General features: G+C 36.5%; 1 protein-coding gene across 1 annotated transcript; it reads left to right on the top strand.

Annotated features, from left to right (window-relative positions):
- Positions 1-209: 209 nt before the first annotated feature.
- Positions 210-2,154, top strand: LOC307180610 (endogenous retrovirus group K member 25 Env polyprotein-like; the record flags this gene model as incomplete). The annotated part of the gene is made up of 2 exons (XM_079910981.1): positions 210-1,811; positions 2,140-2,154. The coding sequence occupies 2 exons, from the start codon at positions 210-212 to the stop codon at positions 2,152-2,154; spliced, it is 1,617 nt and encodes a 538-aa protein (XP_079767107.1).
- Between the last annotated feature and the right edge of the window lie 21,020 nt (positions 2,155-23,174).

Genomic DNA, 23,174 nt, shown 5'->3' with positions numbered 1-23,174 from the left:
AGAAAGTATAAAACCAAAGGTATTATGGAGGGATGTTTTAACAGGAAAATGGAATGGACCAGATATATTACTAACTAGTGGTAGAGGATATGCTTGTATTTTTCCTCAGAATTTTGATTCACCAATTTGGATTCCTGATCGATTAATTAGACACCCTGAGGTGGGAAATTTATCGAAGCATTTTTCAGAAAAGAAATCACACTGCTGAGATGGCGGAATTACATCCCCGGGAAGAAAAACCAATTAACCCTACGGCCTGCGATAAAGAGGTACAAACTTCTCCTGAATTATTGGAGAAAAAACCTACACTGCCTTCTCGTTCACGAAAAAGAAGGTACGCTGTTTCCACCACTGAAGCGGCTCCAATGACTTGGGGGGCAATTAAAAAACTTTGCCTGACTGCTAAAAATGCTGTGATTACACAAGAATTGCCGTTGACGACTCCTAATTTTTTTGTGGCTATACTTACTTTGCTTTCAGTTCAGGTGAGCGCCAATGATACGTATTGGACTTTCTTTCCAGATCCTCCTATTTTACATACGTGTACTTGGACAGATTCCATTATTCCAGTGACTTCTTCATTCCCTGACTTGACCGATGGCATTCGAGGAATACAGGGCTATAAACAATTTGTTATTAATTTTAACTACTCATTTACAGGTCAGACTGACTTTCCTCCAATATGCTTTTTTCTTGGCTCAGGGTCAATAGAAAATAGTCGAACAAAAAATGGATGTTTGTCAGTAGTTGATGCAGGATTTTTGACAGATTCCCCTAAAAGGCCCCCTAAAGAGCCAGTAGGAAGAGATAAAACCACAAGATATTTATGGTCATTGTTAGGGAAAGTTGTAGGACAAAATCAAGTTTATGTTAATAAATATCCAGCTAAAGTTGTTCATCCTTCTAGATATGATGATTGTGATGAGGCTGCAGGGGAAGCTACAGATGAATGGATTCGGATAAATATTAAAACTGGATATCCTTTATGGATATATTGTATGTATAATAAAGAGAATAAAATAACCATTCCTGGAACTAGATATTATATTTCAGATTGGAGTACTAATTTTCCTGAGGGAGATTATAGAACATATTTAGAGAAAGGCATATTATATCCATGGAATAATTCCTATATTCCCCGTCCATTGAAGGTAAATAGATGGAATAGTCATGGATGGGTGGCTCCTATTTATACTTTTGTATATGAAAATAAAACCTATTATCAACCTCAGTTATGGAGATTACCCTTAACCACTCGTAAAATAACGTTAATTAGAGCTACTACCCATATGGAAGAATACCATGTTCAAACCTGTGTGTCATCTCCGTATTCCTTATTGCTTTCTAATGATAGTGAAAAGTTACAGATTATGCAGTATAATATGAGATTTTATATTACCTGTCAGCAATGCATACTGACCACTTGTATTGTTCCTGAAATGAATGTGTCAACCATAATGGTGTTAAAAAGACCAGCTTATATTATGTTGCCAGTAGCGCTTAATGAATCTTGGTATACAGATATAGGGGCGGAAATTGTAAGACAGGTTGGAGAGCTCATACGGCCAAAAAGATTCGTGGCTACTTTGATTTTGGGAATTTCCGCTTTGATAGGAATACTGAGTTCTTTTACTGTTGCAACATATACTTTAGTAAAAGAAGTACAAACAGCACAATATGCTAATGATTTATCAAAAAATATATCCTTGGCTTTAGCGACTCAGGAAATAATAGATAGAAAGTTAGAAGCTAAAGTTGATGCCCTTGAAGAAGCAGTTTTACATATTGGTCAAGAACTTACTGCTTTAAAAGTTCGCCTATTTTTAACATGCCATAAAAAATATTCTTGGATATGTGTTACTCCCTTAAAAGTAAATTATTCTGAATATTCCTGGGAAAAAATTCAAATGCATATTTTAAATATATGGAATTCTAGTGATATAGGAATTGATTTGGAACATTTACATAAACAAATTCATGATATTACAGCCTCTCAATATGATATAAATCCCTCTAAGGCTGCTGCAGAATTTTTACAAAATTTACAAAGTTATTTTAAGGGTAATTCCTTTATGCATATTTTAATAAATTATGGGGCTGCCGGAGTAGTTATAATTTTGCTCCTTATTTCTTTTCCAGTCATTATCCGATTAATTCAAGTTGCCCTCCAGAGTGTATATAAAACCAAAGTGGAATTGCATACTGCCTTTTTAAAAAATAAAAAAGGGGGAGATGTTGGGAGCCATATAGGAAGTGCCTTTGAGTCACAGCACAGACGAGACCCATAGTATCAAGCAAAGTTGATGCTATCGGGTATAAATATGGAGAAGCAAAGCTCTCCTCTGCAAAGCTGGTGCTGTCAGGTGTAAATATGGAAAAGTAAAGTTCTCGTTTGCAGAGCTTCCTGCCTCCTGGTGGCTGGTGCCGTGCAATTGGCCTCTCTTGCCCAGTGCTGTAAGCTGGGCCCTCTCTGGAGGAGAAACCTGGGTTCCCGAAGACATGTGATCAGAGCCGGGGCCCCGCCAGTTGGCGAGGGAATCCCAGGGCAGGTGCTGGGCGTGGAGGCCACGGGGGCATAGGCTACCAAGGTGACAGAAAACTGACCTTCTCTGGGGGCGCTGCACCTCGCTCACTCGCACACCTCACATCTCCCTGCTTGGCCCCGGAGGATGGCTGGTTAGCCAGAGACGGGTAAGATTCCTCAGGGAAGGAACAACCTAAGACAGGCACAGTCGCAGAAGGGCCATCAGGAGAGAACTTGGGGGCCAACAGAGGTGGGGCATAGACCCTCACCCCCCCAACTTTGCAGGTGCCTGAACCCTCACCCCTTTTGAGAGAGGTCTCTTGTCCCCATGGCTGCTTCGCTTCCCACGCCCAGCTCAGATGAGAACCCAGGTAGCAGACCAGAGACCTGGCCAATGGCAACTGCTCTTCCACCGCAGCAGGGCTCTGTTTCCCATTTCCTCCGTGAACCATAGCTTTTCTCTGTGTTTTTCCCTGCCTTTGCCTAAGGTGATTTTTATAGGATTGCTATTGGTGTTGGGAAAAATGTATAGTTTTTATGCAGGGGTTTAGGAAAGACCCCAATTTAGGGTAAAAATCAAGAGAAGGATTATAGCTACTTTGGCTCCTTTAATGATTATATTTGTTGGGGAAATATAATGGTGGGAACATTTCTGCAGCAGCTTTGTACTTTAAAAGAAAAATTGTAAGAGTCATGGCCTCCCAGTGAAGTTATAAACATGTTGGAAAATACCTGGGTATGGTGGCGAGTTTTTATGCAACAGTGAGTTTAATCAATGAGTTTATGGTACAATGCCCGCTCCCATAGTTTTTTAGAAGCATAAAAATAATGTGTATTGTTTTGATTATTATGGTAGGGTTGGAAAATTTGTAGATGAAATATTATTTGAATATTGTTAATCACTAATAGAATTATATGTTTAAGTTTATGGCTTGATCAAGCAGAATGTGCAAGTACAAGAACACTTTAATCTCCTGAGAAGAACAAACAGAGTTCCTGACCTAGATGTGACCAACATGTGACTAACCACAGGAGAAGAAAGAGACTCTGGGCGATGGGAAAATTACCTAACCTGTTTTAATCAATCTGCTGATGTAAATTACCTTTGTTTTGTGGCCTATGTGGGGGAGTTTTTGGCGTAGGTATGAGAATGTTAAATTTGAAAATGAGATCATTTTATAGTATAAAAGCTTTTGGAATCTTGAAAATAAATTTGTCAGATCCTTGCATCCTCTGAGGTGTACTGAGTTCTGTCCACGCCGACTCCGTCTTCTCCTTTGGGTGAATCCTGTTCAGCTGGGGCTGGTCCTCGGCACATTGCAACATAAAGAATAAAATACTTAGGAATAAACCTACCTAAAGGGACAAAATACCTGTATGCAGAAACTGTAAGACACTAATGAAAGAAATTGAAGATGATACAAACAGATGGACAGATATACCATGTTCTTGGTTGGAAGAATCAACATTGTGAAAATGACTCTACTACACAAAGCAATCTACAGGTTCAATGTAATCCCAATCAAACTACCACTGGCAGTTTTCACAGAACTAGAAAAAAAAGAATTCACAATTTGTATGGAAACACAAAAGACCCCGAATAGCCAAAGCAATCTTGAGAAGGAAAAACGGAGCTGGAGGAATCAGGCTCCCTGTCTTCAGACTATACTACAAAGCTACAGTAATCAAGGCAGTATGGTAATGGCACAAAAACAGAAATATAGATCAATCGAACAGGATAGAAAGCCCAGAGATAAAACCCATGCACATATGGTCACCTTATCTATGATAAAGGAGGCAAGCATATACAGTGGGGAAAAGACAGTCTCCTCAATACCTGTTGCTGAGAATACTGGATAGCTACATGTAAAAGAATGAAGTTAGAACCCTCCCTAACACCATACACAAAAATAAACTCAAAATGGATTAAAAACCTAAATGTAAGCCCAGACACTATAAGACTCTTAGAGGAAAACATAGGAAGAACATTCTTTGACATTAATCACAGCAAGATCCTTTTTGATCCACCTCCAGGTAATTGGAAATAAAAACAAAAATAAACAAATGTGACCTAATGAAACGTAAAAGCTTTTGCACAGGAAAGGAAACCATGAAGAAGACAAAAAACAACCCTCAGAATGGGAGAAAATATTTGCAAATGAAGCAACTGACAAAGGATTAATCTCTGAAATATACAAGCAGCTCATGCTGCTCAATATCAAAAAACCAAACAACCCAATTCAAGAATGGGCAGAAGACCTAAATAGACATTTCTCCAATCAACATATACAGATGGCCAACACACACATGAAAGGATGCTCAACATCACTAATCATTAGAGAAATGCAAATCAAAAGTACAATGAGGTATAACTTCCCACTGGTCAGAATGGCCATCATCAAAATATCTTCAAACAAATGCTGGAGAGGGTGTGGAGAAAAGGGGACCCCCATGCTCTGTTGGTGGGAATGTAAATTGATACAGCCACTATGGAGAGCAGTATGGAGGTTTCTCAGAAATCTAAAACTAGAACTACCATACGACCCAGCAATCCCACTACTGGGTATGTACCCTGAGAAAACCATAAATCAAAAAAAGTCATGTACCCCAATATTCATTTCAGCTCTATTTACAATAGCCAGGACATGGAAGCAACCTAATTGTCCATCAGCAGATGAATGGATAAAGATGTGGCACATATATTCAATGGAATATTACTCAGCCATAGAAAGAAACACAAGTGAGCTATTTTTAGTGAGGTCGATGGACCTAGTGACTGTCATACAGTGTGAAGTTAGTTAGAAAGAGAAAATCAAATACCATATACTAACACATATATATGGAATCTAAAAAAAAAAGGTTCTGAAGAACCTAGGTGCAGGACAGGAATATATATGCAGTCATAGAGAATGGACTTGAGGACACTGGGAGGGGCAAGGGTAAGCTGCGACGAAGTGAGAGCATGGCCTGGAGATATATATATATATAACCAAATATGAAATAGATATATAATGGGAAGCAGCCGCATAGCACAGGGAGATTGGCTTGGTGGTTTGTGACCACCTAGAAGGGTGGGATAATGAGTGTGAGAGGGAGACGCAAGAGGGAGGAGATATGAGATGTAAGTATATGTGTAGCTGATTCACTTTGTTATACAGCAGAAATGAATACACCATTGTAAAAGAATTATACTCCTAATAAAGATGTTAAAGAAAAAAAAAGAAGAAGCAACAGGATCACAGTAATGTAATACCTGCTTCTCGCAACACCCTGTAGGACAAATAGTAGTCAACCAGTTAAAATAGCAGGTGGGAGAAGGAAAATCCAGGCAGCGAACAGCTTTTGTGAGGCATATGAGAAGCAACATAGTATCATGCTTAACCATAGGATTTCTATCTCTGTCTCTTATGAACTGTGAGCCTGGGTACATTATTTAACCTCCAAACCTCAGCATCCTTTTGCAAAAATGGGAACAGTAAAAGAACCTTCGACATAATGTTGATGTGATTATATAAGGTAATGAATTTAAAGTGGTTTGGCATAGTGCTTGAAACACAATTAGCCCTTAATTAATGTAAGTATTTGTTAATAACATTACCACGGTGCAGCAGTGTATCAGAGCACAATACATTCACAGTAATGAATAGACCTGAAGTATGAGGTGGGGTGAAGTTACAAAATAGGCAAGCCTGGACAATGAAGACTGTAGTATCTTTTTCCATGAAGGCAATGGGCAGCCAGTGAAAATGCTAGGCAGAAGAGTGACATGCTCTGGTCTGCATTATAACTGGAAGAAGGGAGAATGATATAGATGGGTGATGTTGTAATCCAAGAGACAGGGGAATATTTTGCTGAAAAGAAGATAAGGTCAGTTTTGGAAATAGGCTGAATGTCTACAGATAACTCTCTAGAACTCAAAAGAAATATCTCAACTATCCAAATTTGGAATCCCTCAGTTAGCAATTGAGTTCATAGAAGTTAATTCAATGATCCAGTGATATTATGTAGAGAGAAAAAGGTCCATACCAATACTTGTAGTGTCAACATTGATACGTGGGAGAGAAAACTCACGAGATATTATCTTAGTAGTTAAGACAGAAGAGTTTCAAGGAGATTCAGTCAGCAATACAGGATACTCCAGAGATCAAGCAAGACAAGGAACATTGAATGACACCTGGATTTAGGACCAGGAGATATAATTTTAAAGTCTGCTTTATCATAGGTGGACTGCATCACAGACATTACATTAAAAAACTATAGATTTGCATATAAATGGTAAAGGGGATAGATAGTAATTAGTCAATGAGCCATATTTTTCAATAAAAACTTTCCTCTTGAAAAAAAAAAAGAATAATTCCTGTATTTCTCTGTGCTGTACAATATGTCCTTGTTTCTTTCATACATAGTAGTTTGTATCTCCCATACCCCTATCTTGCCCCTACCCCTTTCTCTCTCCCTGCTGGTAACCACTAGTTTTTTCTCTATATTTGTAAGTCTGCTTCTGTTGTGTTACACACATTCATTTGTTTACATTTTTAGATTTCACATATAAGTGATAACAGAGTATTTGTCTTTCTTTGACTTATTTCACTAAACATAATACTATCTAGGTCCATCCATGTTGATGTAAATGGCAGAATTTCATCCTTTTTTATGGCTACTATTCCATTATATATATGATGAAGATATATATATCTCACATTTTCTTCATTCATTCCTCTGTTGATGGACATTTAGGTTGCTTCCATATCTTGGTTATTGTAAATAAAAATAGCTGCTATGAACATTGGGGTGCATGTATCTTTTCAAACTAGTGTTCTCATTTTCTTTGGATCTATACTGAGGAGTGGAACTGCTAGGTCATATGGTAGTTATATTTTTCATGTTCTGAGGAAACTCCATACAGTTTTCCACAGTGACTGCACCAACTTACATTCCCACCAACAGTATACAAGGGTTTTCTTTTTCATTTCTCTTACAAAATTCACAAATAAGTTGTTTACAAATTTCATTTATTCAATAAATAATTATTGAGAGTTTAGTATCAAATTAGGAAAGTTCTTTGTTAAACAAAACAACAGGAAATCCTACCACAGTGGTTTAAACAGAAAGGGAGAGATAAGTAATACACTGGTACTATCAGTGATGCCATCAGGAATACAGGCTTTATATCTCTTTGTGTTCTTCCCATTCTTAGTACGGGGCTTTTCTCTTCATGATCCCATGATGAATGATGTGCTTCAGGCATCATGTCTGCATTCCAAGAATGAAGAAGCAATGTGATCAGTAGGAAGTATGAGTGAAAGGGGTTCTGAGGATGTAAGTATTTTAACTGACCACATTTCTTCACTCACCGAATTAAAATGAAATTATGTTTTCTAATAAATAAAAAACCATGCTTGCCATACATTTATTATTTGTTGAACAATCACATTTCCTATAGAATTAGGCCTGTCTGTGACTTACAAGAATTTGTTGAGATGTTCCCAAGTTATAGGAAATATTTTTTAACATTTTATTATTAAAGAAATCAAACACATAAAAGTGTAGAGAGATGAGTACAATCAAGTCCCATGTACACATTATCCAGCCCCAATGCATAGACTCTTGCTTCACTGACTCCTCCCATTCTTTATCATATTGAAACAAATCCCATACTTTATAGCATTTCATCCATCCATTTTAATATTTATCTCTCTAAAAGATAATATCCTTTTTACGTCACAAGAATCCAAGTAAAAATATATTTGTTGCAATTAGTTGAATGTCGCTTTTTAATATTTTTTTTTGCAATTAAATTGTTGAAGAGAATGGGTTATTTGGTCTATGGAGTCTCATTGTCTGGAATTTGATTTGTGCATCCCTATGTGATGTTTTAAAATTATGGTAAAATACATTAACATTTTAACCAGTTTAAAGCTCACAATTCAGTGGCATTGAATACATTCACAATGTTATGTAAGCATCAATAACATTTATACTTAAAACTTTTTATCATCTTCAACATAAACTCTGTATCCATTAACCAATAATTCTCAGTTCACCCCTTGCCTGTACCCTGGGTTCTTCTACTTTCCCTCTGTATGATTTCGCCTATACTAGTTACCTCATATAAGTGGAATCATATAATATTTGTCCTACTTTACCTCACTTATTTCACTTACCATAATGTTTTCAAGGTCCACAAATGTTGTGGATATTTTTACATAACAAAGTTATAGAAATAGAAAATGTCATTGAGGATATTAAGTGTCAGAGCCAAGACCAGAGAAGAAAGGTGAGTGTGGCTATAAAAAAAAAGTAGGACTGTTGCTATTGCAGATGATATGATATTATATATAGAAAACCCTAAAGACTCCACTAAAAAATGTTAGAACTAATAAACTCAGTAAAGTTGTAGGATATAAAATCAATATACAGGGGAGAGGGAGCTTCAAGATGGCTGAAGAGTAAGATGCAGAGATCACCTTCCTCCCCACAGATACATCAGAAATACATCTACATGTGGAACTGCTCCTATAGAACACCTACTGAACACTGGAAGAAGACCTCAGACCTCCCAAAAGGCAAGAAACTCCTGACGTACCTGGGTAAGGTAAAAGAAAAAAGAAAAAACAGAGACAAAGAATATGGTTGGGATCTGCACCAGTGGGAGGGAGCTGTGAAGGAAGAAACGTTTCCACACACTAGGAAGCCATTTGTGGGCGGAGACTCCGGGTGGCAGAGGGGGTAACCTTCGAAGCCATGGAGGACAGCGCAGCAACAGGGGTGCAGAGGGTAAAGCAGAGAAATTCCTGCACAGAGGATTGGTGCCGACCAGCACTCACTGGCCTGAGAAGCTTGGCTGCTCACCCCCTGGGGTTGGCGGGAGCTGGGAGCTGAGATTTGGGCTTCAGTCGGATCCCTGGGAGAGGACTGGGGTTGGCAGCATGAACACAACCTGAAGGGGTTAGAGTGCCACAGCTAGATGGGAGGGAGTCCGGGAGAAAGTCTGGAGTTGCTGAAGAGGCAAGAGACTTTTTCTTGCCTCTTTGTTTCCTGGTGCACGAGGAGAGGGGATTAAGAGCAATGCTTAAAGGAGCTTCAGATTCGGGCGCAAGACTCAGCTCTCAGCGTGGACCCCAGAGATGGGCATGAGACACTAAGGCTGCTGTTGCACCTCCAAGAAACCTGTGAGCAAGCACAGCTCACTGTCCACACATCCCCTCCCGGGAGCCTGTGCAGTCTGCCACTGCCAGGGTCCCATGATCCAGGGAAAACATCCCCAGGAGAAGGAACGGCGCACCTCAGCCTGATGCAACGTGACACCGACCACTGCCAATGAAGGCTCACCCGCATCCGTACCACACCCTCCCCATGGCCAGGGTGAGCCATAGCCCCCGGATTAGCTGCTCCTTTAACCCCGCCCTGTCTGAGTGAAGAACAGACGCCCTCAGGTGACCTACACACAGAGGAGGGTCCAAATCCAAAGCTGAACCCTGGGAGCTATTTGAACAAAGAAGAGAAAGGGAACTCTCATCTAGCAGCCTCAGGAGCAGAGGATTAACTCTCTACAATCAACTTGATGTACCTCCATCTGTGGAATAACGGAATAGACAACGAATCATCCCAAATTGAGGAGGTGGACATTGGGAGCAAAGATATATTATTGTTTCCCATTTTTCTGTTTTTGTGAGTGTGTATGTGTATGCTTTTGTGTGGATTGTGTCTGTATAGCTTTGCTTTCACCATTTGCCCTAGGGTTTTGTCCGTCTGACTTTTTTTTTTTTACTTAAAAATTTTTTTCTTAATAATTATTTTTTTATTTTATTAACTTCATTTTATTTTACTTTATTTTTTTATCCTCTTTCTTTCTTGCTTGTGATTTCTTCTACTTTTTATTCTGAGCCATGTGGATGAAGGGCTCTGGGTGCTCCAAACAGGAGTCAGTGCTGTGCCTCTGAGGGGGATAGCCAACTTCAGGACACTGGTCAACAAGAGACCGCCCAGCTCCACATAATATCAAATGGCAAAAAACTCCCAGAGATCTCCATCTCAATGCCAAGAACCAGCTTCACTCAACGACCAGCAAGCTACAGTGATGCCAAAAATCTATAAATTTGCCAAAAATTTATATATGCCAAAAATCTAGCAAATCTATATGCCAGAAATCTAGCAAGACAGGAATACAGCCCCATCCATTAGCAGAGAGGCTGCCTAGAATCATAAAAAGGCCACAGACACCCAAAAATACACCACCAGATGTGGACCTTCCCACCAGAAAGACAAGATCAACCTCATCCTCCAGAACACAGGCACTAGTCCCCTCCACAAGGGAGCCTACACAACCAACTGAAGCAACCTCAGCCAATAGGGACAGACATCAAAGACAATGGGAACTACGAACCTGCAGCCTGTGAAAAGGAGACCCCAAACACAGAAAGTTATGCAAAATGACAAGACAGAGAATCACACAGCAGATGAAGGAGCAAGGTAAAAACCCAACAGACCTAATAAATGAATAGGAAATGGGCAGTCTACCTGAAAAATAATTAAGAATAATGATAGTCAAGTTGATCCAAAATCTTGGAAATAGAATGGAGAAAATACAAGAAACGTTTAACAAGGACCTAGAACAAGGAAAGAGCAAACAAACCATGATGAGCAGCACAATAAATTAAACTAAAAATTCTCTAGAAAGGATCAATAGCCTAATAATTGAGGCAGAAGAACCGATAAGTGACCTGGAAGATAAAATAGTGGAAACAACAACTGCAGAGCAGAATAAAGAAAAAAGAATGAAAAGAATTGAGGACAGTCAAAGAGACTTCTGAGACAACACTAAATGCACCAAAATTCGAATTACAGGGGTCCGAGAAGAAGAGAAAAAGAAGGGGACTGAGAAAATATTTGAAGAGATTATAGTGGAAAACTTCCCTAATATGGGAAAGGAAAGAGTTAATCATGTCCAGGAAGCACAGAGAGTCCCATACAGGATAAATCCAAGGACAAACACGCCAAGACACATGTTAATCAAACTATCAAAAATTAAATACAAAGAAAACATATTAAAAGCAGCAAAGGAAACACAAGGGAATGGCCAAAAGGTTAACAACTTATCTCTCAACAGAAACTCTGAAAGGCAGAAGGGAGTGGCAGTACATATTTAAAGTGATGAAGGAGAAAAACCTACAACAAAGATTACTCTACCCAGCAAGGATCTCGTTGAGACTTGATGGAGAAATTAAAATCTTTACAGAAAAACAAAAGCTGAGAGAGTTCAGCATCACCAAAACAGCTTTACAACAAATGCTAAAGGAACTTCTCTGGGCAAGAAACACAAGAGAAGGAAAAGACCTACAATAACAAACACAAAACAATTAAGAAAATGGGAATAGGAACATAAATATCGATGATTACCTTAAATGTAAATGGATTAAATGCTCCCACCAAAAGACACAGACTGGCTGAATGGATACAAAAACAAGACCCATATATATGCTGTCTACAAGAGACCCAGTTCAGACATAGGGACACATACAGACTGAAAGTGAGGGGACGGGAAAAGATATTCCATGCAAATGGAAATCAAAAAAATTGGAGTAGCAATGCTCATATCAGACATTATAGGCTTTAAAATAAAGACTATCACAAGAGACAAAGAAGGACACAACATAATGATCAAGGGTCAATCCAAGAAGAATGTATAACAATTGTAAACATTTATGCACCCAACATAGGAGCACCTCAATACATAAGGGAAATACTAACATACAAGGGGAAATCGACAGTAACACAAATGTAGTAGGGGACTTTAACAGCCCACTTTCACCAATGGACGAATCATCCAAAATGAAAATAAATAAAGAAACACTAGCTTTAAAGGATATATTAAACAAGATGGACTTAGTTGATATTTACTGGACATTCCATCCGAAAAAAACAGAATACACTTTCATCTAAAGTGCACATAGCACACTCTCCAGGATATATCATATCATGGGTCACAAATCAAGCCTTGGAAAATTTAAGAAAATTGAAATTGTATCAAGTGTCTTTTCGGAAAACAATGCTCTGAGACTAGATATCAATTACAGGAAAAGATCTGTAAAAAATACAAGCACAAGGAGGCTAAACAATACACTACATAATAGTAAAGTGATCACTGAAGAAATCAAAGAGGAAATCAAAAACTACTTAGAAACAAATGACTATGCAGACACAACGACTCAAAACCTATGGGATGCAGCAAAAGCAGTTCTAAGAGGGAAGTTTATAGCAATATAATCCTACCTTACAAAACAGGAAACATCTCAAATAAACAACCTAAACTTGCACCTAAAGCAATTAGAGAAAGATGAACAAAAATCCCATAGTTAGCAGAAGGAAAGAATTCATAAAGATCAGAACAGAAATAAGTGAAAATGAAATGAAGGAAACGATAGCAAAGATCAACAAAACTAATAGCTGGTTCTTTGAGAAGATAAGCAAAATGGATAAACCTTAACCAGACTCATCAAGGAAAAAAGGGATAAGACTCAAGTCAATAGAATTAGAAATGAAAATGGAGAAGTAATAACTGACACTGCAGAAATACAAAGGATCATGAGAGATTACTAAAAGCAACTAAATAACTGACATGCTGAAATACAAAGGATCATGAGAGATTACTAAAAGCAATGCCAATAAACTGGATGACCTGGAAGAAACAAACAAATTCTTAGAAATGCACAACCTTCCAAGACTGAACCAGGAAGAAATAAAAAATATGAACAGACCAAGCACAAGCACTGAAATTGAATTGTAATTAAAAATCTTCAATCAAACAAAAACTCAGGACCAGATGGCTTCACAGGTGAATTCTATCAAACATATAGAGAAGACATAACAGGTATCCTTCTCAAAGTCTTCCAAAATATAGCAGAGGAGGGACACTCCCATAGTCATTCTACGAGGCCACCATCATCCTGATACCAAAACCAGACAAAGATGTCACAAAGAAAGAAAACTACAGGCCAATATCACTGATGAATATAGATGCAAAAATCCTCAACAAAATACTAGCAAACAGAATCCAACAGCACATTAAAAGGATGATACACCATGATGAAGTTGGGTTTATTCCACGAATGCAAGGATTCTTCAATATATGCAAATCAATCAATGTGAGACACCATATTAACAAAGTGAAGGAGAAAAACCATATGATCATCTCCATAGATGCAGAGAAAGCTTTCAACAAAATTCAGCATACATTTATGATAAAAAAAACCTCCAGAAAGTAGGCAAAGAGGGAACTTTCCTCAACCTAATAAAGGCCATATATGACAATCCCACAACTAACATCGTCCTCAATCGTGAAAAACTGAAACCATTTCCACTAAGATACGGAACAGGACAAGATTGCCCACTCTCACCACTATTATTCAGCCTAGTTTTGGAAGTTTTAGCCACAGCAATCAGAGAAGAATAAGAAATAAAAGGAATCCAAATCAGAAAAGAAGAAGTAAAGCTGTCACGGTTTGCAGATGACATACTATACATAGAGAGTCTTAAAGATGCTACCAGAAAACTACCAGAACTAATAAATGAATTTGGTAGAGTATCGGGATACAAAATTAATGCCCAGAAATCTCTGGCATTCCTATACATTAATGATGAAAAATCTGAAAGTGAAATTAAGAAAACATTCCTATTTACATTGCAACAAAAAGAATAAAATATCTAGGAATAAACCTACATAAGGAGACAAAAGACCTGTGTGCAGAAAGTTATAAGACACTGATGAAAGAAATTAAAGATGATACAAATAGATGGAAAGATATACCATGTTCTTGGATTGGGAGAATCAACATTGTGAAAATGACTCTATTACCCAAAGCAATCTACAGATTCAATGCAAACCCTATCAAATTACCACTGGCATTTTTCACAGAACTAGAACAAAAAATTTCACAATTTATATGGAAACAAAAAAGACCCCGAATAGCCAAAGCAATCTTGAGAACGAAAAATGGAGCTGGAAGAATCAGGCTCCCTGACTTCAGACTATACTACAAAGCTACAGTAATCAAGCCAGTATGGTAATGGCACAAAAACAGAAATATGGAACAGAATAGAAAGCCCAGAGATAAATCCATGCACATATGGTCACCTTATCTTTGATAAAACAGGCAAGAATATACAGTGGAGAAAAGACAGCCTCTTCAATAAGTGGTGCTGGGAAAACTGGACAGGTATATGTAAAAGTATGAAATTAGAACACTCCCTAACACCATACACAAAAATAAAATCAAAATGGATTAAGGACCTAAATATAAGGCTAGGCACTATAAAACTCTTATTGGAAAACATAGGCAGAACACTCTATGACATAAATCACAAACTTAATCACCCACCTCCTAGCAAAATGGAACTAAAAATAAACAAATGGGACCTAATGAAACTTACAACTTTTGCACAGCAAAGAAAACCATAAACAAGACCAAAAGACAACCCTCAGAATGGGAGAAAATATTTCCAAATGAAGCAACTGACAAAGGATCAATCTCCAAAATTTACAAGCAGCTCATGAGGCTCAATAACAAAAAAATTAAACAACCCAGTTCAAATATGGACAAAAAACCTAAATAGACATTTCTCCAAAGAAGATATACAGATTGCCAGCAAACACATGAAAGAATGCTCAACATCATTAATCATTAGAGAAATACAAATCAGAGCTACAATGAGATATCATCTCACACCAGTCAGAATGGCCATCATCAAAAAATCTAGAAACAATAAATGCTGAAGAGTGTGTGGAGAAAAGGGAACCTTCTTGCACTGTTGGTGGGAATGTAAATTGATACAGCCACTATGGAGATCAGTATGGAGGTTCTTTAAAAAAGTACAAACAGAACTACCATACGACCCAGTAATCCCATTACTGGGCATATACTCTGAGAAAACCATAATTCAAAAAGAGTCATGTTCCACTATGTTTATTGCAGCTCTATTTACAATAGCCAGGATACAGAAGCAACCTAAGTGTCCACCAACAGATGAATGGATAAAGAAGATGTGGCACGTATATACAATGGAATATTACTAGCCATAAAAAGAAATGAAATTGATTTATTTGTAGTGAGGTGGATGGATCTAGAGTCTGTAATACAGAGTGAAGTGAGTCAGAAAGATAAAAATAAATACTGTATGCTAATACATATACATGGAATCTAAGGAAAAAAATGGTCATGAAGGACCTAGGGGCAAGATGGGAATAAAGACACAGACCTACTAGAAAATGGACTTGAGGATATGGGGAGGGGAAAGTGTAAGCTGGGACAAAGTGAGAGAGTGGCCTGGACATATATACAATACCAAATGTAAAATATATAGCTAGTGGGAAGCAGCCACATAGCACAGGGAGATCAGCTCGGTGCTTTGTGACCACCTAGAAGGGTGGCATATGGTGTGCAGGAGGGAGAGAGACACAAGAGGGAAGAGATATGGGAACATATGTATATGTATAACTGATTCACTTTGTTATAAAGCAGAAATTAACACACCATTGTAAAGCAATTATACTCCAATAAAGACGTTAAAATAAATAAATAAAATCAATACACAGAAATGTGTTGTGTTTGTATACACTATTGATGAACTATCAGAAAAGGAAATTAAGAAAACAATTCCATTAACAATTGCATCAAAAATAATAAAATGCCTTGGAGTAAATTAACTGAGGAGGTGAATACTTGTACACTGAAAACTGTAAGAAGAAGACACAAATAAATGTAAAGATATTCTGTGCTCATGGATTGGAAGAATTTTTATTGTTAAAATGCCCATATTACCCAAAACAATCTTCAGATTCAATTCAATCCCTATTAAAATTCCAATGGCATTTTTCACAGAAATAGAACAAACAATTCTAAAATTTGTATGGAATTATGAAAGACCCTGAGTTGCCAAAGCAATTTTAAGAAAGAAGAACACAGCTTTAGACATTATGCACCCTGATTTCAAACTATATTACAAAGCTATAGTAAACAAAACAGTATGGTGTGGGCATAAAAAGAGGCACATAGATCAATGGAACAAAATAGAAATAAACCCATGCCTATATGTTCAACTACTTTATGACAAAGAAACCAAGAACATACATTGGAGAAAGGGCAGTCTCTTTGATAATTGGTGTTGGGGAAACTGGACTGCCACATGCAAGAGAATGAAACTTGACCACTATCTTACACCACGTACGAAAATTAACTCAAAGTGGATTAAAGACTCGAAAGTAAGACCTGAAACCATAAAACTCTTAGAAGAAAACAGGAAGCATAAGCTCCTTGACATAAGTCTTAGAGATATATTTTTTAGATCTTACACTAAAAGCAAAAGCAACAAAAGGAAAAATAAACAAGTGGGACTGTATCAAACTAAAAAGCTTCTGCACAACAAAGGAAATGATTAACAAAATGAAAATGCAGCCAACTGAATGGTAGAACATATTTGAAAATCATATATCTTGGAAGGGGTTAATATCGGAAACATATAAGGAACTCACACAACTCAATAGCAGAAACAAAAATCTGATTAAAAATTGGACAGAAGAACTGAATAGACATTTTCCAAAGAGCATACAACAAGGGAACAACAGGTACATGAAAGTACGCTCAGTATCATTAATCATTAGAGAAATAAAAATCAAAACAACAATTAGATATCACCTTACACTTGTTAGAATCGCTATTATCAAAAAGACAAGAGAGAAGTATTGGTGAGAATGTGGAGAAAAGGGAACACTTTTGCCCTGTTGGTGGAAAAGTAAATTGGTGCAGCTTCAATGGAAATCAGTGTGGATGTTCCTCGAAAAGTGAAAAATAGAATATGATACCAAATTCCACTTTTGGGTATTTATCTTTAAAAACAAAAACACTAACTCAAAATGATATCTGCTGTCTGACATTTATTGCAGCATTATTCACAGTAGCCAAATTATGGAAACAATCTAAGTGTCCATTGATGGGTAAATGCATAAGGAAATTGTTATATGTATGTAACACACACACACACACACACACACACACACACACACAGAATGAAATACTATTAAGGCATGAAATAATGAAACGTGTCCTTGATGACAACATGGATGGGCATTGATGGCATTATGGTAAGTGATATAAGTCAGACAGAGAAAGACAAATACTATATGATCTCATATGTGAAATCTAAACTATGACAATAACAACAAAACAAGCTCGTAGATAACAGAGAATAGATTAGTGGTTGCCAGAGACAGTGGGTAAGGGGTGAGCAAAATTAGTGAAGGGAATCAAAAGGTAGAAACTTCTAGTTACACAATAAATAAGTCATGGGTATGTAATGTATAATATGGCAATTATAATTAATAATACTGTATTGCATAGTTGAAAGTTGCTAAGAGTAAATCTTAAAAAATTATAGGAAAAAGTCCTATAACTATATATGCTAACATACTTTAACTAGACTTATTGTGGTGATCATTTCTCCATATACACAAACATCAGATCACTATGTTGTACAGCTGAAATGAATAAAATGTTGTATGTCAATTATACCTCAATTAAAAATATAAAATAAGTTGAAAATTTTTAAATTTTTTAAAAAAGGACAATGGAGAGATACTTGTGATAGAACTGCCTTGTATCCTGACTGTACCAATGTCAACATCCAGTTCTGATATTGTCCTATAATTTTTCAAAATATTAATTTCGGAGAAACTGGGAAAACATGTCAACTATAAAAATGAAGAAGGCTGCAAATAATAGAAGAGCTTATTTGCGAGTCTAAAGAATTGCAATTCAGTAGATACATATTTGGATAAAACTGAAAGAGTGTTCCAGGGAAGAGAAAGAGTTAGTAATTTATATAGGCAAAAGCTGCGAGGCTGTACTCTGACACAAGAAAAGAAATATTTGTCTTTAAGGGATGGCTGTCATGACTTGTTTTACTATAAGGGTTAATTCAATAAGTAGCTTGAGTTTCTGCAGATCTCTGGCTGCCTTCTTTAGGACACCAACTGGTCAAAAGGTCAGCTTCCATCCAGGCTGACATGTGCTAACTCCTCAGTGGCCTTCCAGCTCCATTTTATTTTATTTTATTTTATTAACGTTTTTAATTGGAGTATAATTGCTTTACAATGGTGTGTTAGTTTCTGCTTTATAACGAAGAGAATCAGTTATACATATACATATATCTCCATATCTCTTCCCTCTTGTGTCTCCCTCCCTCCCTCCCATCCTCCCTAACCCACCCTTCTAGCTGGTCACAAAGCACCGAGCTGATCTCCCTGTACTATGCAACTGCTTCCCACTATCTATTTTACATTTGGCAGTGTATATATGTCCATACATACACTACCACTCTCTCACTTTGTCCCAGCTTACCCTTCCCCCTCCCCGTGTCCTCAAGTCCATTCTCTAGTAGGTCTGTGTCTTTATTCCAATCTTGCCCCTAGGTCCTTCATGACCTTTTTTTATTTTTATTTTTATTTTTTTAGATTCCATAGATATGTGTTAGCATACGGTATTTGTTTTTCTCTTTATGACTTACTTCACTCTGTATGACAGACTCTAGGTCCATCCCCAGCTCCATTTTAGAAAGCTCTCAGCAATACCAACTTCATTCTGGTTTTACTTTCACAAAATGTATGTGAGATATCTCTACATTATTTCTTACATCTGCATGTGAATCTACAGTATCTCCAACAAAAGAAGTTTAATAAAAAGTATATGTAAAGAGGTCACAATAACGTTTAATTTGAATGGTTACTCCCTTATTATTCCACACATTCCATCTGAGGGCCCATATGGTGAACCCACTGAAAATAGTCCTAAAACTTAACAAGCTCTTTTGAAAAATCTTAACCTATTTATTTTTAAACAGAAGGAATCACCACATTTTGATAGAAGGTGATAAAAACGACTACTTTTGGGATCTATTCTATAACACAGAGAGTCAAACTTTATTTTTTAATTGGATAGAGTTTATTCTAAAGCAGGGTTTATAAATATACTGCATGTAATTGTCACCATTGGACACGAATACATCCTGCTAACTTAACCTGAGAGCTTTCCTTTTTCTGATCCTATGTTCACAAACTACCTTTTCTTTATAACTTGATTTCCTGCATAGGTCTTCCCTACCTGAAAAAATATGTTCTTTATACATTCATAAGAATGCATGGCAGTTATGTTTTTCATTTAACATTAATAAATTGACATTATGGTTTAATTCGTCAATCTCACTGAACTTAGTTGATTTCCCTCTTAGAGATTGGATGAGCTTGGTTGATTACTCCATTGTAGATGAAATCCACTCTCAATGGGATGGCAAAATCAGGATTCTGAGTTAATCATTTGACTTTTCAACTGTGGTGAAATAACTTTGGGGGCAATATCCAGTAACCAGTCTATGTTACTGAAAATATCCTGTTCAAATTACTATTGGGATTATATAAAAATTTATATAAGTTATTCTAAACTATAAACTCTTTGAGGAGAGACAATATGTCACATTTTCCCATTACTGTATACCTACAGGTAGCATAGTTTCTGGTGCATGTTGTTAAATATGTACCACTCAATATATGTTGTTGGATAAATGAATATAAATATTCATCAATGTTCCACATTTATTTTATTTTATTTACTTATTTATTTTTGACTTCACTACACAGGCATGCAGAATCTTAGTTCCCTGACCAGGGATTGAATCTGTGTTCCCTGCAGTAGAAGCGTGGAGTCCTATCTACTGGACCACCAAGAAATTCCCAACCAAATTTATTTTAGAGGTAAAATTACACGAGTCATTTGAGTCAAAATTTGAATTCCTGGTCATTTAGTATAGACACATAGCTCCACTTGCCAAAAATCTCTCAACAAAGTGTTATATCACCCCAGGAACTTACTGTCATTATTTCAGCATACGCATTCAGCTTTGTGTCACAGATGTGTTTAGTTCAATGAAAGAATGGTGAGAAATTTTATCATTAGATAACATTATGCCAAAGACTGGAAAATCTCATGACACTGTTTTGTTTCCACTGTCAACAATTCCCCGTACTCCCATTGTTCTTTTGTAACCAGCTTTGTTATTTCAGGGAACAGGCAATCAAAGACTAGTTCCCCAGTATATATCCTATGGTCATAAATCTTTGTCTAAAATGTCATTCTTAGGTTTGAAATTATTTTTTCCCATGGCTTTTTAAATATGTTGTCCAATTCTTAATGTTTCCAATGACTTTTCACCTTGGAATTGTAGTCAGGATGACATCAGAAACTGCTGATTGTATCATTTCTTTAATATTGCCTTATTTCCTTACTAACCCCAGGTTTACAGGAGATCATAAGTGTAGTGCCAGAAAGTAAGATTTATGTGAATTCTATAAGACTAAAAGTTTGCTTTTGCCTCTTATAGAATTAGAGTCTGCCAAAAATTAGTCTGAAAAAGCAGTTACACAGAAAATTCCTTGGTTAACCATGTGGAAAATAGAATTACATTTCAAAACTTACTCTAAATCCACCCTTCAAATCCATGCTTGATGGTTGAATTATCATAGAGCTTTTCTAATACTTTATATAAAATTTCATGCTGTTAGATTTTAATAATGATATATTTCTACGCATTATATTAAAAGCCAATAATATCATTCACGCATAATTCAACTTTTCAAAGAAAATTAAAAGGTTACCAAGGCAAAGATAAGATTATCCCTGAATTTCTCTCTATATGCTAATCTCTGTAGCTCTCATTGTAAATAAAAGACTCAGTGCTAAAAATGTTTGTTTTTAATACATAGTACCTTATTAAACATTGCCAGTTTAGTATTTTGGAGAGCAATAAATTTGAAACATTTTATATTTCATCTCTAAATCCACCCTCACAACCTGGGGGAAGAGGAAAAGTGGACACTTGATGTGTGAGAATTGAGGTAGTGTATATATGTCCAATTCTCACATCTTTTGGCATTCACTACTGTCTTCTGCTATAAATCACTCTTTTTTTTAGAAGTGCATGAAGAAGAGGTGGCCACAGGAAAATAGTACATTACTAGAATTTATAAAAGCCTACCTCTATTCATAAATGTTAGAGTCAATATCAGATGTTTGGCAAGCACACCGCCATCTTGTTTCAATGTCATCAGGCATTACAGTTGGATACTTTTTCCTTATGACTACCCTAAACCTCTCACAAGTAAACATTTTACTTCCTAGTATGCCATCAGAAGAAAGAGATAAAAACTCAACTACTCTACTACTTTTAAAATAATTAAAGATTATATTACCTTTCAGCTCTTCTTTGCATCAACTGATTTAAATTCTTATAATCTTCTTTTTGTAGATTGTTTCTTAATTTCAGACTCACATTTTTTCTTCTCTTGATATATTTAAAGTCTCAGTGCTTTAATAGCATGGATATATTCTTAATATTTTAGAATTTAACTGTCTTGTTAAGAAAAATTTATATTTCTCTTTTAAAAACTCATTTAGGGCTTCCCTGGTGGCACAGTGGTTGAGAGTCCACCTGCCGATGCAGGCGACACGGATTTGTGCCCCGATCCAGGAAGATCCCACATGCCGCGGAGCAGCTGGGTCTGTGAGCCATGGCCGCTGACCCTGCGTGTCCAGAGTCTGTGCTCCACAATGGAAGAGGCCACAACAGTGAGAGGCCCGTGTACCGCAAAAAAAGAAAAAAGAAAAACAAAAAAGAAAAACAAACAAAAAAAAAACTCAGTCATGAAATCTATTTAAATTTTCTAAAGATTTAGATAGAAACATAAATGTTAATTTTAAGTGAAGACATTGAATGGTCATTTCTATGATTTATTATATAATCTCTTAACATTTATAACCATTGTAAAATTTACTTTTTCTTTTCCTTTCAGTGAAAATAATCTGATGTTTGGCTAACTCACTCACTGCATTGAATTATTAACACTTTAAATGTAGAGATTATTTCAAGCATTTAAAGTGCTTGAAATTCAAGCACTAAACAATTTTTTAAAAATATTAATTCTCCTTCAATGTTTTCAATGAAAATTTTTATACATTTTACAGTTAAAGTTTGTCCATTTTTAACCTGTATATACTGTGACTATATTTCTTAGATGGAAAATAAAATTAACTTTATATCAGATCTGAACTAGGCCATATATATGTTATCAAAATATCAAGTGCTAGCATGTAAGAGTTATGTATTTTGAAGGTCCTCAATATGAATTATTGTTACTTAGCATTTAAATGGAATGTTTTATTTCCAAAATGCTTATGTAAACACTGGCTTCATCATGCAAGTAAACAGCAAAAAAAATACCAGCTATTTGTTACCAGTTTAGTGATCTTTAACTATATTTTTTAATGATAAGGCTCTGGTAGGAAAGTGATTATATTCTATGGCATATTGCATCCTTCTTCAGTAAATTAGTGCCTCACCTATATTTACATTTGCAAAGTATATTTTGAGGATACACTGCTGATCTCACTTACTATGGTCACTTTTCTCAGTGCCAGGCAGAAAGATACATGAGTGACATCTAACTTTTCAAGGATGACACTTCAGGGAAATCACTTTTTACAAGCTCACTTTTAGAAATCCAAATCAAAAACCTAAGTGCATACTAAAGCATTGAGATGATCTACAATCA

This window comes from Stenella coeruleoalba (genome assembly GCF_951394435.1).
Source record: "Stenella coeruleoalba genome assembly, chromosome: X".
In the NCBI taxonomy this organism is placed as follows: domain Eukaryota; kingdom Metazoa; phylum Chordata; class Mammalia; order Artiodactyla; family Delphinidae; genus Stenella; species Stenella coeruleoalba.
This window is presented reverse-complemented; position numbering and strand designations above follow the sequence as displayed.